Source organism: Ranitomeya imitator, chromosome 1 (assembly GCF_032444005.1).
Source record: "Ranitomeya imitator isolate aRanImi1 chromosome 1, aRanImi1.pri, whole genome shotgun sequence".
Taxonomy (NCBI): domain Eukaryota; kingdom Metazoa; phylum Chordata; class Amphibia; order Anura; family Dendrobatidae; genus Ranitomeya; species Ranitomeya imitator.
The window spans coordinates 346495960-346513119 of NC_091282.1; the positions used below are offsets into that span (position 1 = coordinate 346495960).

Consider the following 17160-nt stretch of genomic DNA (forward strand, 5'->3'; position numbering starts at 1 on the left):
CCATCCTGTCCTGGCAATGTGTGAAAGCGAGGCGACAGGCGCAGTCCGGGGTGACGCTGGGAAGGGAATGTAGCCATATAGTAACGATAAAAATGAGACCCCTCTCTTCAGCTGCCTCACCAGCCTTCCCCTGACTGCACCTAACTGGAGGTCATGCTTTACCCTCTATTACCCCAGACCCGCGTGCAGGTGCTCAGCCAGAACCACCATAGAATGGGTCCGCTTTCTAAAGATAATACTGCCATAGTGTTCTCGCATAATACCGCCATATAGATCGCACACAATACTATCAAATAGATCACACAATACTGTCATACAGTTCTCACATAATACCACCATATAGATCACACATAATACCGCCAGTGTTCTCACATACCGCCATATAGATCACACATAATACCGCCAGTGTTCTCACATACCGCCATATAGATCACACATAATACCGCCAGTGTTCTCACATACCGCCATATAGATCACACATAATACCGCCAGTGTTCTCACATACCGCCATATAGATCACATATAATACCGCCAGTGTTCTCACATACCACCATATAGATCACACATAATACCGCCAGTGTTCTCACATACCACCATATGCTTCTCACATAATACCGCCATATAGATCACCCATAATGCCGCCACATAGATCTCACATGTATTGTAAATAAAGACTCGGCCAGAATAAAGTCCTTTATTAATCTTTTTTATACCATACCGAACGCATAATCCTCGACTCCCTCATCTCCCACAACAAAAATAATAAACCACAATGGGGAAAGACACGCAGGGGGGAGAGGAGTGCATAGGAGAGGATTAGATACTGACTGCTGAGCCGTGTATCTAATCCTGTCCTGTGTGATACTGTGCTGCGCCGTGTATCTAATCCTATCTTGTGTGATACTGTACACAGGACAGGATTAGCTACACAAGACTAGATTAGCTACACAGGACAGAGGTAGCAGTGGTAGATGGTATATAGAGGCAGGCAGCAGTCGTAGATGGTATATAGAGGCAGGCAGCAGTGGTAGATGGTATATAGAGGCAGGCAGCAGTGGTAGATGGTATATAGAGGCAGGCAGCAGTCGTAGATGGTATATAGAGGCAGGCAGCAGTGGTAGATGGTATATAGAGACAGGCAGCAGTGGTAGATGGTATATAGAGGCAGGCAGCAGTGGTAGATGGTATATAGAGGCAGGCAGCAGTGGTAGGTGGTATACAGAGGCAGGTAGCGGTGGTATACAGAGGCAGGTAGCGGTGGTATACAGAGGCAGGTAGCGGTGGTATACAGTGGCAGGTAGCGGTGGTATATAGGGGCAGGTAGCAGTGGTATATAGGGGCAGGTAGCAGTGGTATATAGGGGCAGGTAGCAGTGGTATATAGTGGCTGGTAGCAGTGGTATATAGTGGCTGGTAGCAGTGGTATATAGTGGCTGGTAGCAGTGGTATATAGGGGCTAGTAGCAGTGGTATATAGGGGCTAGTAGCAGTGGTATATAGGGGCTAGTAGCAGTGGTATATAGGGGCTAGTAGCAGTGGTATATAGGGGCAGGTAGCAGTGGTATATAGGGGCAGGTTGCAGTGGTATATAGGGGCAGGTAGCAGTGGTATATAGGAGCAGGTAGCAGTGGTAAATAGGGGCTGGTAGCAGTGGTATATAGGGACAGGTAGCAGTGGTATATAGGGGCAGGTAGCAGTGGTATATAAGGGCAGGTAGCAGTGGTAAATAGGGGCTGGTAGCAGTGGTAGATGCATAAGAAAATAAAAACTCTGTACTTACCTTCTGTCCTCTTCCAGGAAGTGCTGAATCATGCTCAGGGCAGAGCAGTGTGACGATCTCCCTGCTCTCCTCTGAACGACAGTGAGCAGTGATTGCAGCCTGTGCTGTAATACTAAGTACAGGCTGCAATCACAGCTCCTGGCTGCAGATACTCACCCCGAACCTCGCTTCCCAGCAGCAGCAGCTTCTCCCTGGCAGCTCCTGCCATCGCACACACTGATAAAAAACAAAATGGCTGCGATCTCCTCTCACAGCTGTGACATAGCAGCCCAGTAGGCGTGCCCAAGTCACAGCTGAGAGGCAGGAGAAGCGGTCGGAGCCCGACTGTTGGCTCCTATGCCCATGGCTGCCGTAAGTGAGGTGTGCAAGTGTCGTGCCCAGACACTTACACCCACACTAATGAAAATGGCGGCCTCCAGTGGCAAAAGTAAAAATGAATAAATAAAAAAGTATTAAAGTACTACATTTACTTTTGTATTAAAAATAATTGATTATATAATCAATAATTATTAATACAAAAACTAAAATCATGGCACCCTCCCTTTAATGAATTGTGTGCATATAGTGTCAAAATCTGTGGGTTGGAGTAGGTTTCTGCTATAATTTATGAAACTTTCTGGCATAAAATTATAAAAGGCCAAAACTGATCATTATCGAAGAAAAACGTCAGGTCACTCAGCTATGAAGAATCAATGCAGGGAAATGGGAAAGGAGGGGAATTCTAGCAGCAAAATATTCAATAAAACATTTATATATAAAACACACACACACACACACACACACACACACACACACACACACACACACACACACACACACACACACACACGTGTATATATACAGTGGGGCAAAAAAGTATTTAGTCAGTCAGCAATAGTGCAAGTTCCACCACTTAAAAAGATGAGAGGCGTCTGTAATTTACTTCATAGGTGGACCTCAACTATGGGAGACAAACTGAGAAAAAAAAATCCAGAAAATCACATTGTCTGTTTTTTTAACAATTTATTTGCATATTATGGTGGAAAATAAGTATTTGGTCAGAAACAAAATTTCATCTCAATACTTCGTAATATATCCTTTGTTGGCAATGACAGAGGTCAAACGTTTTCTGTAAGTCTTCACAAGGTTGCCACACACTGTTGTTGGTATGTTGGCCCATTCCTCCATGCAGATCTCCTCTAGAGCAGTGATGTTTTTGGCTTTTCGCTTGGCAACACGGACTTTCAACTCCCTCCAAAGGTTTTCTATAGGGTTGAGATCGGGAGACTGGCTAGGCCACTCCAGGACCATGAAATGCTTCTTACGAAGCCACTCCTTCGTTGCCCTGGCGGTGTGCTTTGGATCATTGTCATGTTGAAAGACCCAGCCACGTTTCGTCTTCAATGCCCTTGCTGATGGAAGGAGGTTTGCACTCAAAATCTCACGATACATGGCCCCATTCATTCTTTCATGTACCCGGATCAGTCGTCCTGGCAGAGAAACAGCCCCAAAGCATGATGTTTCCACCACCATGCTTTACAGTAGGTATGGTGTTTGATGGATGCAACTCGGTATTCTTTTTCCTCCAAACACGACAAGTTGTGTTTCTACCAAACAGTTCCAGTTTGTTTTCATCAGACCATAGGACATTCTCCCAAAACTCCTCTGGATCATCCAAATGCTCTCTAGCAAACTTCAGACGGGCCCGGACATGCACTGGCTTAAGCAGTGGGACACGTCTGGCACTGCAGGATCTGAGTCCATGGTGGCATAGTGTGTTACTTATGGTAGGCCTTGTTACATTGGTCCCAGCTCTCTGCAGTTCATTCACTAGGTCCTCCCGCGTGGTTCTGGGATTTTTGCTCACCGTTCTTGTGATCATTCTGACCCCACGGGGTGGGATTTTGCGTGGAGCCCCAGATCGAGGGAGATTATCAGTGGTCTTGTATGTCTTCCATTTTCTAATTATTGCTCCCACTGTTGATTTCTTCACTCCAAGCTGGTTGGCTATTGCAGATTCAGTCTTCCCAGCCTGGTGCAGGGCTACAATTTTGTTTCTGGTGTCCTTTGACAGCTCTTTGGTCTTCACCATAGTGGAGTTTGGAGTCAGACTGTTTGAGGGTGTGCACAGGTGTCCTTTTATACTGATAACAAGTTTAAACAGGTGCCATTACTACAGGTAATGAGTGGAGGAAAGAGGAGACTCTTAAAGAAGAAGTTACAGGTCTGTGAGAGCCAGAAATCTTGATTGTTTGTTTCTGACCAAATACTTATTTTCCACCATAATATGCAAATAAATTGTTAAAAAAACAGACCATGTGATTTTCTGGATTTTTTTTTCTCAGTTTATCTCCCATAGTTGAGGTCTACCTATGATGTAAATTACAGACGCCTCTCTTCTTTTTAAGTGGTGGAACTTGCACTATTGCTGACTGACTAAATACATTTTTGCCCCACTGTGTGTGTGTGTGTGTATGTATATATATATATATTTTTTTTTTTTTTTTAAAGTTGCAATTCCAGTGCCTACTGTAACTAGCAAATGCGTTTCAGACTGCTGTCTTTATAATTAATTTCTTCATAATTAATAATTACCGTATATACTCGAGTATAAGCCGACCCGAGTATAAGCCGACCCCCCCTAATTTTGCCACAAAAAACTGGGAAAACTTAATGACTCGAGTATAGGCTTAGGGTGGAAAATGCAGCAGCTACCGGTAAATGTCAAAAGTAAAAATAGATACTAATAAAAGTAAAATTGAGACATCAGTAGGTTAAGTGTTTTTGAATATCCATATTGAATCAGGAGCCCCATTATGGCCCCATAAGATGCTCCATACAGACACTTGCCCCATATAATTCTCCACAAACGTTAATTATGGCCCCATAAGATGCTCCATACAGACATTTACCCCACATAGTGCTGCACAAACGTTATGGCCCCATAAGATACTCCATACAGACATTTGCCCCATACAATGCTGCACAAAAGTTAATTATGGCCCCATAAGATGCTCCATACAGATACTTGCCCCATATAGTACTGCACAAATGCTGATTATGGCCCCATAAGATGCTCCACACAGACTCTTGCCCCATATAATGCTGCACAAACGTTGATTATGACCCCATACAGACACTTGCCCCATATAGTGCTGCACTAACGTTATGACCCCATAAGATGCTCCATACAGACACTTGCCCTATTTGCTGTTGCTGCGATAAAAAAAAAAAATCACATACTCACCTCTCCGTCGCTCAGGCCCCCGGCACTTTCAGTATTCACCTGACTTTGTTCCGGCGCTGCTCCATCTTCAGCGTCTTCTGCACTGACGTTCAGGCAGAGGGCGCCCACTTACCACGTCACCGCGCCCTCTGACCTGAGCGTCACTGCAGAAGATGCTGAAGACAGAGCGGCGCCTTGAACAGGGAGCAGGTGAATATCACGCAGCGCTCCCCCTCCCCATTATACTCACCTGCTCCTGGCGCGGTCCCTGCTTCCCCAGTGCCGCAGCTTCTTCCTGTACTGAGCGGTCACTGTTACCGCTCATTACAGTAATGAATATGCGACCCCTATGGGAGGTGGAGCAGCATATTCATTACTGTAATGAGTGGTACCATGTGACCGCTCAGTACAGGAAGAAGCTGGGGAGCCAGGGACCTGCAGGGACCACGCCAGGAACAGGTGAGTATAATTAGACAGCCCCTGCTCTCCCTCCCCTGCCGTCCCCTGGGTATGACTCGAGTATAAGCCGAGAGGGGCAATTTCAGCTCCAAAAAATGGGCAGAAAATCTCTGCTTATACTCGAGTATATACGGTACTGTGTGCAGAATTATTAGGCAAGTTGTATTTTGATCACATTATACTTTTTATACATGTTGTCCTACTCCAAGCTGTTCAGGCTTGAGAGCCAACTACCAATTAAGTAAATCAGGTGATGTGCATCTCTGTAATGAGGAGGGGTATTGTCTAATGACATAAACACCCTGTATAAGGTGTGCTTAATTATTAGGCAACTTCCTTTCCTTTGGCAAAATGGGTCAGAAGAGAGATTTAACGGGCTCTGGAAAGTCCAAAGTTGTGAGATGTCTTGCAGAGGGATGCAGCAGTCTTGAAATTGTCAATCTTTTGAAGCGTGATCACCGAATAATCGAGCGTTTCATTGCAAATGGCCAACAGGGTCGCAAGAAGCGTGTTGGGCAATAAAGGCGCAAGATAACTGCCCATGAATTGAGGAAAATCAAGGATGGGCCAGAGGCTGGATCAGTAAAGGGCAGAGAGCTCCACTCCGACTCAGACGCCAGCAAGGAGGAGGTGCGGTACTGGTATGGGCTGGTATCATCAAAGATGAACTTGTGGGACCTTTTTGGGGTTGAGGATGGAGTGAAGCTCAACTCCCAGACCTACTGCCAGTTTCTGGAAGACAACTTCTTCAAGCAGTGGTACAGGAAGAAGTCGGTATTGTTCAAGAAAAACATGATTTTCATGCAGGACAATGCTCCATCACATGCCTCTAATTACTCCACAGCGTGGCTGGCCAGTAAAGGGCTCAAAGAAGAAGAATTAATGACACAGCCCCCTTGTACACCTGATCTGAACCCCATTGCGCCTTTTTTGCCCAACACGCTTCTTGCGACCCTGTTGGCCATTTGCAATGAAACGCTCGATTATTCGGTGATCACGCTTCAAAAGTTTGACAATTTCAAGACTGCTGCATCCCTCTGCAAGACATCTCACAACTTTGGACTTTCCAGAGCCCGTTAAATCTCTCTTCTGAACCCCATAGAAAACCTGTAGTCCCTCATAAAATGTGAGATCTACAGGGAGGGAAAACAGTCCACCTCTCGGAACAGTGTCTGGGAGGCTGTGGTGGCTGCTGCACACAATGTTGATTGTAAACAGATCAAGCAACTGACAGAATCTATGGATGGAAGCCTGTTGAGGGTCATCATAAAGAAAGGTGGCTATATTGGTCACAAATTTTTTGCGGTTTTGTTTTTGCATGTCAGAAATGTTTATTTCTAAATTTTGTGCAGTTATATTGGTTTACCTGTTGAAAATAAACAAGTGAGATGGGAATATATTTGGTTTTTATTAACTTGCCTAATAATTCTGCACAGTAATAGTTACCCGCACAAACTTTGGTAACCGTTATCTAATGTTTTTATTCCAGAATAATCAATGTTTTTCTAAATTTGTAAATTAGTTAAGATCTATGGGTGGGACATAGATCTACTTGAGAATCTGCCTCCAGAGCTTATTTTAAATGAAAGGAGGTGTTACCAGTGTGTGACATACAAGAACCGACAGTCTGCTGTCTTGATCTACATGTCAGCTCATTTACATATTAAAAATAATGTGAATTTCTCAGGAATAAGACATCAGATCGTATCTATCACGGTATCATTTTATTCAGCTTCCTATGACCTGCATGTCCGTATAGAAGACTTAGGAGGGTTGATCCTACTGACAGATGCTTTTTGAATATGATTCTTCAGTGAAATGACATTTCACAGAAAATTGGTAGCAATGTTTTTACATGCATTTATCTTTTAGGTAAAATGGAAAGGAAAGGACCTGTTTGACCTGGTTTGTCGAACTTTGGGGCTTCGGGAAACCTGGTTCTTTGGGCTACAGTACACTATTAAGGACACTATTGCATGGTTGAAAATGGATAAAAAGGTAACCTGTAAACAGCAGTGGTGATGAAGTGATAGTGTTCTTGTGATACTGTTGCCTAATTGTAGTTGCATTTGATATCCTTAAGGTATTGGACCATGATGTCCCAAAAGAAGAACCTGTCACCTTTCACTTTTTAGCCAAGTTTTACCCCGAAAATGTTGAGGAAGAACTTGTACAGGAGATTACGCAGCATCTCTTCTTCCTGCAGGTGCTTAATTTATGATTTTATTTATTGTTCTGGTTTTACATGTCCCCCAATGTTGATAGCTATTGTTTACCTAGTCTCTTTTCTTTTTTAAATAGGTGAAAAAGCAGATACTGGAGGAGAAAATATACTGTCCACCCGAAGCTTCTGTGCTGCTGGCATCATATGCTGTTCAAGCAAAGGTGAGTTTTTCTCTTCAGCTGTAGGATACATTATTGCCCCTGTGCATTTTATTACTTTATTGTGCACATTTTAACATACCGTATATACTCGAGTATAAGCCGACCCGAGTATAAGCCGACCCCCCTAATTTTGCCACAAAAAACTGGGAAAACTTATTGGCTCAAGTATAAGCCTAGGGTAGAAAATGCAGCAGCTACTGGTAAATTTCAAAAATAAAAATAGATGCTCCATACCGTTCATTATTGCCCCATAGATGCTCCATATACAACTGTGCTATATAGAATGCTCTGCACCGTTCATTATGGCCCCATAGATGCTCCACATAAAGCTGTGCCATATGGAATGCTCTATACCGTTCATTATGGCCCCATAGATGCTCCATAGAAAGCTGTGCCCCATATAGAATGCTCTGCACCGTTGATTATGGCCCCATAGATGCTCCTTATAAAGCTGTGCCCCATATATATTGCTCTGCACCGTTCATTATGGCCCCATAGATGCTCCATATATAATGCTGTGCCATATAGAATGCTGCTGGTGCTGCAATAAAAAAAAAAATCACATACTCACCTCTCTTGCTCAGGATGCCAGCGCTTTCAATATTTACCTGCTCCTCGTGCAGCTCCGTCTCCAGCACTGACGCTCAGCAGAGGGCGCGCACTGACTACGTCACCGCGCCCTCTAACCTGAGCGTCACTGCTAGAGGACGCTGGAGACGGAGCCGCACTGGAGCGAGGAGCAGGTAAATATAGCGCAGCGCTGCGCTCCCCGTATACTTACCTGCTCCTGGCGCGGTTCCTGCAGTCCCCGGCTTCCCCGGCGCTGCAGCTTCTTCCTGTAATTGAGCGGTCACAGTTACCGATCATTTACAGCAATGAATATGCGGCTCCTCCCCTATGGGAGGTGGAACCGCATATTTATTTCTGTAATGAGCGGTGCCATGTGACCACTCAGTACAGGAAGAATCTGCAGCGACGGGGAAGCCAGGGACTGCAGGGACCGCGCCGCAGCAGGTAAGTATAACTACACAGCCCCCGCTCCCCCTCACCTGCCGACCTCCCGGTATATTACTCGAGTATAAGCCGAGAGGGGGACTTTCAGTCCAAAAAAAATGGGCCGAAAATCTCGGCTTATACTCGAGTATATACGGTATGTGAAAATGGCGTGTTAGAGGTTTTAATCAGTAAGGGACCAGACGCTGAAACTGAACTGGTGTTGAAACGAAGGGTTTTATTAAGATGAGTGCGGTTTCCCTTCATTTCTGCTCCTCTAGTAGATCTTCTATGAGTAGCCCTGATTCTTCCTTTCTTAGACATGCTAATTAGTTCTTCATCATTATGTCAGTGATCTGGACCTCGACTGTATAAATCCTCATCATTTAACTTTTATCGGTCAGATGTTTGAAATGCTAGCAGTTATGTAAAATAACAAAATCAGATGGTACTCGCCCTCCCCGGGTTTTGGCTGCTGTGATGGCGTCATGTTGGCAGTGCACATCACCGCTGCAGCCAGCAGCACCATATTGAAGCTAGACTTTTCATTACCAATTACGAAATTGCTTTTTCTCCTTTGCCTCATTGGGGGACACCGGACCGTGGGTGTATGCAGCTGCCTCTAGGAGGCTGACACTAAGTTAACACAAAAAGTCAGCTCCTCCCCTGCAGTATACACCCTCCTGCTGGCTCCCAGAGAGCCAGTTCTTGCTTAGTGTCCGTAGGAGGCACACGGACGGGTCTGCTATTCAGACCGAAAACTCTTTATTATTTTATCTTTAAATTTTTACATTTTTTATTTTATTTTTCTCGACAGTACCCCTTCTCAGCAGCCCCTAATATTATAGGGCCACATAGAAGGGTACATCATGTCCCAGCCTATAGCATCAAAAAAGTCTAACAAAACTTTGGCTATATTCTTTACTTCATGCTCCTCCTGCCAATCTGCGTTTCCTAAGGCTCAGAGTTTACCGCTCTGCAATGCCTGTGACCCCAACTGCGCTTAGGAGCCCTCCGCCGCCACCGAGCCCAGTGTACCTAGTCCCCCTGAGTGGGCTTCGTCACTGTCTCAATCCATGCCTTCGCTGGCCAAATCCAGTGATCCTACGGGGAACCCCGGCCAATCAGACATTGATGACCTATTCAAGAGATAGGTCATCAGTGATAAAGTAACGGATAACCTCTTTAACCCCTTTCTGACATTAGACGTACTATCCCGTCGAGGTGGGGTGGGCCCCTATGACCACCGACGGGATAGTACGTCATATGCGATCGGCAGCGCTCACGGGGGGAGCGCCGCCGATCGCGGCCGGGTGTCAGATGTTTATCGCAGCTGACATCCGGCACTATGTGCCAGGAGCGGTCACGGACCTCTCCCGGCACATTAACTCCTGGCACACCGCGATCAAAGATGATCGCGATGTGCCGGCGGTATAGGGAAGCTTCCCGCAGGTAGGGGGCTCCCTGCGGGCTTCCCTGAGCCCCCCGCAGCAACGCGATGTGATCGCGTTGCTGCGAGGGTCTTACCTCCCTCCCTGCCTGCTCCAGCCCCGGATCCAAGATGGCCGCGGATCCGGGTCCTGCAGGGAGGGAGATGGCTTCACAGCGCCTGCTTAGAGCAGGCACTGTGAAGCCTGCAGCACTGTAAGTCAGATCAGTGATCTGACAGAGTGCTGTGCAAACTGTCAGATCATTGATCTGTTATGTCCCCCCCGGGACAAAATAAAAAAACAAAAAAAATTCCAAATGTGTAAAAAAAAAAAAAAAAAATCCTAAATAATGAAAAAAAAAAAATATTATTCCCATAAATACATTTCTTCATCTAAATAAAAAAAAAGTACACATATTTAGTATCGCCGCGTCCATAACGACCCAACCCATAAAACTGGCCCACTAGTTAACCCCTTCAGTAAACACCGTAAGAAAAAAAAAAAAAAAAGGGCAAAAAACAACGCTTTATTATCATACCGCCGAACAAAAAGTGGAATAACACGCGATCAAAAAGACAGATATAAATAACCATGGTACCGCTGAAAACGTCATCTTGTCCCGCAAAAAACGAGCCGCCATACAGCATCATCAGCAAAAAAATAAAAGTTATAGTCCTGAGAATAAAACGATGAAAAAATAATTATTTTTTCTGTAAAATAGTTTTTATTGTATAAAAGCGCCAAAACATAAAAAAATGATATAAATGAGGTGACGCTGTAATCATACTGACCCGAAGAATAAAACTGCTTTATCAATTTTACCAAACGCGGAACGGTATAAACGCCTACCCCAAAAGAAATTCATGAATAGCTGGTTTTTGGTCATTCTTCCTCCCAAAAATCGGAATAAAAAGCGATCAAAAAGTGTCACGTGCCCGAAAATGTTACCAGTAAAAACGTCAACTCGTCCCGCAAAAAACAAGACCTCACATGACTCTGTGGACCAAAATATGGAAAAATTATAGCTCTCAAAATGTGGTAACGCAAAAAATATTTTTTGCAATATAAAGCGTCTTTCAGTGTGTGACGGCTGCCAATCATAAAAATCCGCTAAAAAACTCGCTATAAAAGTAAATCAAACCCCCCTTCATCACCCCCTTAGTTAGGGAAAAATTAAAAAAATGTATTTATTTCCATTTTCCCGTTAGGGTTAGGGCTAGGGTTAGAGCTAGGGTTAGGGTTAGGGTTGGGGCTAGGGTTAGGGTTGGGGCTACAGTTAGGGTTGGGGCTAAAGTTAGGGTTAGGGTTTAGATTACATTTACAGTTGGGAATAGGGTTGGGATTAGGGTTAGGGGTGTGTCAGGGTTAGATGTGTGGTTAGGGTTATTGTTGGAATTAGGGTTAGGGGTGTGTTTGGATTAGGGTTTCAGTTATAATTGGGGGGTTTCCACTGTTTAGGCACATCAGGGGCTCTCCAAACACGACATGGCGTCCGATATCAATTCCAGCCAATTCTGCGTTGAAAAAGTAAAACAGTGCTCCTTCCCTTCCGAGCTCTCCCGTGTGCCCAAACAGGGGTTTACCCCAACATATCGGGTATCAGCGTACTCAGGACAAATAGGATAACAACCTTTGGGGTACAATTTCTCCTGTTACCTTTGGGAAAATACAAAACTGGGGGCTAAAAAATAATTTTTGTGGGAAAAAAAAAGATTTTTTTATTTTCACGGCTCTGCATTATAAACTTCTGTGAAGCCCTTGGTGGGTCAAAGCGCTCACCACACATCTAGATAAGTTCTTTAGGGGGTCTACTTTCCAAAATGGTGTCACTTGTGGGGGGGTTTCTACTGTTTAGGTACATTAGGGGCTCTGCAAACGCAATGTGACACCTGCAGACCATTCCATCTAAGTCTGCATTCCAAATGGCGCTCCTTCCCTTCTGAGCCCTCCCATGCGCCCAAACAGTGGTTCCCCCCACATATTGTGTATAATCGCACTCAGGACAAGTTGGGCAACAAATTTTGGGGTCCAATTTCTCCTGTTATCCTCGGGAAAATACAAAACTGGGGGCTAAAAAAATAATTTTTGTGGGAAAAAATTTTTGTTTTATTTTTACGGCTCTGCATTATAAACTTCTGTGAAGCACTTGGTGGGTCAAAGTGCTCACCACACCTCTAGATAAGTTCCTTAGGGGGTCTACTTTCCAAAATGGTGTCACTTGTGGGGGTTTCAATGTTTAGGCACATCAGGGGCTCTCCAAACGCGACATGGTGTCCCATCTCAATTCCTGTCAATTTTGCATTGAAAAGTCAACTGGCGCTCCTTCGCTTCCGAGCTCTGTCATGCGCCCAAACAGTGGTTTACCCCCACATATGGGGTATCGGTGTACTCAGGACAAATTGTACAACGACTTTTGGGGTCCATTTTCTCTTGTTACCCTTGGTAAAATAAAACAAAATGGAGCTGAAGTAAAGTTTTTGTGAAAAAAAGTTAAATGTTCATTTTTATTTAAACATTCCAAAAATTCCTGTGGAGCACCAGAAGGGTTAATAAACTTCTTGAATATGGTTTTGAGCACCATGAGGGGTGCAGTTTTAACCCCTTCCCGACCTTTGACGCATACGCTGCGTCATGAAAGTCGGTGCCATTCCGACCCATGACGCAGCATATGCGTCATGGAATGATCGCGTCCCTGCAGATCGGGTGAAAGGGTTAACTCCCATTTCACCCGATCTGCAGGGACAGGGGGAGTGGTAGTTTAGCCCAGGGGGGGTGGCTTCACCCCCTCGTGGCTACGATCGCTCTGATTGGCTGTTGAAAGTGAAACTGCCAATCAGAGCGATTTGTAATATTTCACCTAAAAAAATGGTGAAATATTACAATCCAGCCATGGCCGATGCTGCAATATCATCGGCCATGGCTGGACACACTAATGTGCACCCACCCCACTCCTCCGATCGCCCCCCCAGCCCCCCGATCTGTGGTCCGCTCTCCTCGGTCCTGTGCTCCGCTCCCCCGTCCTCCTGCCCGCTCCCCCCGTGCTCCAATCACACCCCCCGTGCTCTAATCAAACCCCCCCGCACTCCGATCACCCCCCCCCGCACAGCGATCACCCCCCCCGCACAGCGATCCCCCCCCCGCACAGCGATCCCCCCCCCCGTGCTCCGATCCGCCTGCCCGCACAGCGTTCCCCCAGTCCGTGCTCCAATCCACCCCCCCCCCGTGTTCCGATCCACCCCCCCCGTGCTCCGACGCCCCCCCCCCCGTGGTCCCCCCCCACCCCATCATACTTACCGATCCAGCCGGGGTCCCGTCCGTCTTCTGCCTGGGCGCCGTCATCTTCCAAAATGGCGGGCGCATGTGCAATGCGCCCGCCGAATCTGCCGGCCGGCAGATTCATTCCAGAGTGAATTTTGATCACTGAGATATAATCTATCTCAGTGATCAAAATAAAAAAAAAAGTAAATGACACCCCCCCCTTTGTCACCCCCATAGGTAGGGACAATAAATTTTTTTTTTTTTTTTTTCCCCACTAAGGTTGGGGTAAGAACTAGGGTTAGGGTTAGGGGTAGGGTTAGGGGTAGGGTTAGGGGTAGGGTTAGGGTTAGGGGTAGGGGTAGGGTTTCGGTATGTGCACACGTATTCTGGTCCTCTGCGGATTTTTCCGCTGCGGATTTGTTAAATCCGCAGTGCTAAACCGCTGCGGATTTATGGTGGATTTACCATGTTTTTTCTGTGCATTTCAATGCGGTTTTACAACTGCGATTTTCTATTTGAGCAGTTGTAAAACCGCTGCGGAATCCGCAGAAAGAAGCGACATGCTGCGGAATGTAAACCGCTGCGTTTCCGTGCAGTTTTTCCGCAGCATGGGCACAGCGATTTTTGTTTCCCGTAGGTTTGCATTGAACTGTAAACTCATGGGAAAATGCTGCGGATCCGCAGCGTTTTCCGCAGCGTGTGCACATACCTTTAGAATTAGGCTATGTGCACACGGTGCGGATTTGGCTGCGGATTCGCCGCTGCGGATTCGCCACTGCGGATTCGCCACTGCGGATTCGCAGCAGTGTTCCATCAGGTTTACAGTACCATGTAAACATATGGAAAACCAAATCCGCTGTGCCCATGTTGCGGAAAATACCGCGCGGAAACGCTGCGTTGTATTTCCCGCAGCATGTCAATTCTTTGTGCGGATTCCGCAGCGTTTTACACCTGTTCCTCAATAGGAATCCGCAGGTGAAATCCGGACAAAAAACACTGGAAATCCGCGGTAAATCCGCAGGTAAAACGCAGTGCCTTTTACCCGCGGATTTTTCAAAAATGGTGCGGAAATATCTCACACGAATCCACAACGGGGGCACATAGCCTTAGGGCTAGGGTTGGGTTGGAATTAGGGTTGTGGTTAGGGTTAGGGGTGTGTTGGGGTTACGGGTGTGTTGGGGTTAGGGTTGTGATTAGGGTTATGGCTACAGTTGGGATAAGGGTTAGGGGTGTGTTGGAGTTAGAATTGAGGGGTTTCCACTGTTTAGGCACATCAGGGGTCTCCAAACGCAACATGGCGCCACCATTGATTCCAGCCAATCTTGTATTCAAAAAGTCAAATGGTGCTCCCTCACTTCCGAGCCCCGACGTGTGCCCAAACAGTGGTTCACCCCCACATATGGGGTACCAGCATACTCAGGACAAACTGCGCAACAATTACTGGGGTCCAATTTCTACTGTTACCCTTGAGAAAATAAAAAATTGCTTGCTAAAACATCATTTTTGAGGAAAGAAAAATGATTTTTTATTTTCACGGCTCTGCGTTGTAAACGTCTGTGAAGCACTTGGGGGTTCAAAGTGCTCACCACATATCTAGATAAGTTCCTTGGGGGGTCTAGTTTCCAAAATGGGGTCACTTGTGTGGGGTTTCTACTGTTTAGGCACACCAGGGGCTCTGCAAACGCAACGTGACGCCCGCAGACCATTCCATCAAAGTCTGCATTTCAAAAGTCACTACTTCCCTTCTGAGCCCCGACGTGTGCACAAACAGTGGTTTACCCTCACACATGGGGTATCAGCTTACTCAGGAGAAACTGGACAACAACTTTTGCGGTCCAATTTCTCCTGTAACCCTTAGGAAAATAAAAAATTCTGGGCTAAAAAATTATTTTTGAGGAAAGAAAACGTATTTATTATTTTCACGGCTCTGCATTATAAACTTCTGTAAAGCACTTGGGGGTTGAAAGTGCTCACCACATATCTAGATAAGTTCCTTTCGGGGTCTAGTTTCCAAAATGGGGTCACTTGTGGGGGGTTTCTACTGTTTAGCAACATCAGGGGCTCTGCAAACGCAACGTGACGCCCGAAGAGCATTCCATCAAAGTCTGCATTTCATAACGTCACTTCTTCACTTCCGAGCCCCAACATGTGCCTAAACAGTGGTTTACCCCCACATATTGGGTATCAGCGTACTCAGGAGAAACTGGACAACAACTTTTGGGGTCAAATTTCTCCTGTTACCCTTGGGAAAATAAAAAAATTGCGGGCTAAAAAATCATTTTTGAGAAAAGATTTTTTTTTTTTTTCATGGCTCTGCGTTATAAACTTCTGTGAAGCACTTGAGGGTTAAAAGTGCTCACCACACATCTAGATTAGTTCCTTTGGGGGTCTAGTTTCCAAAATGGGGTCATTTGTGGGGGATCTCTAATGTTTAGGCACACAGGGGCTCTCCAAACGCGACATGGTGTCCGCTAATGATTGGAGCTAATTTTCCATTTAAAAAGCCAAATGGCGTGCCTTCCCTTCTGAGCCCTGCCGTGTGCCCAAACAGTGGTTTACCCCCACATATGAGGTATCGGCGTACTCGGGAGAAATTGCTCAACAAATTTTAGGATCCATTTTATCCTATTGCCCATGTGAAAATGAAAAAATTGAGGCGAAAAGAAATTTTTTGTGAAAAAAAAAGCACTTTTTCATTTTTACGGAACAATTTGTGAAGCACCTGAGGGTTTAAAGTGCTCACTAGGCATCTAGATAAGTTCCTTGGGGGGTCCAGTTTCCAAAATGGGGTCACTTGTGGGGGAGCTCCAATGTTTAAGCACACAGGGTCTCTCCAAACGCGACATGGTGTCCGCTAACGATGGAGATAATTTTTCATTCAAAAAGTCAAATGGCGCTCCTTCCCTTCCGAGCCTTACCATGTGCCCAAACAGTGGTTTACCCCCACATGTGAGGTATCGGTGTGCTCAGGAGAAATTGCCAAACAAATTTTAGGATCCATTTTATCCTGTTGTCCATGTGAAAATGAAAAAATTGAGGCTAAAAGAATTTTTTTTGTGAAAAAATAGTACTTTTTCATTTTTACGGATCAATTTGTGAAGCAGCTGGGGGTTTAAAGCGCTCACTATGCATCTAGATAAGTTCCTTGGGGCGTCTAGTTTCCAAAATGGGGTCACTTGTGGGGGAGCTCCAATTTTTAGGCACACGGGGGCTCTCCAAACTTGACATGGTGTCCGCTAAAGAGTGCAGCCAATTTTTGATTCAAAAAGTCAAATGGCGCTCCTTCCCTTCCAAGCCCTGCCGTGCGCCCAAACAGTGGTTTACCCCCACATATGAGGTATCAGCGTACTCAGGACAAATTGGACAACAACTTTCGTGGTTCAGTTTCTCCTTTTACCATTGGAAAAATACAAAAATTGTTGCTGAAAAATCATTTTTGTGACTAAAAAGTTAAATGTTCATTTTTTCCTTCCATGTTGCTTCTGCTGCTGTGAAGCACCTGAAGGGTTAATAAACTTCTTGAATGTGGTTTTGAGCACCTTGAGGGGTGCATTTTTTAGAATGGTGTCACTTTTGGGTATTTTCAGCCATATAGACCTCTCAAACTGACTTCAAATGTGAGGTGGTCCCTAAAAAAAATGGTTTTGTAAAT

The 17160-nt window shown here is 45.5% G+C and overlaps 1 protein-coding gene across 2 annotated transcripts in view; it reads left to right on the forward strand.

Moving 5' to 3' along the window:
• NF2 (NF2, moesin-ezrin-radixin like (MERLIN) tumor suppressor) overlaps positions 1–17160 on the forward strand; it is a 175682-nt gene that overhangs the window by 42189 nt on the left and 116333 nt on the right. For both annotated transcript variants that reach the window (XM_069760065.1, XM_069760071.1), the window contains exons 3-5: positions 7315–7440; positions 7526–7648; positions 7744–7827. In XM_069760065.1, the coding sequence (XP_069616166.1) occupies positions 7315–7440; positions 7526–7648; positions 7744–7827 (333 nt within the window). The remainder of the gene's footprint in view (positions 1–7314; positions 7441–7525; positions 7649–7743; positions 7828–17160) is intronic.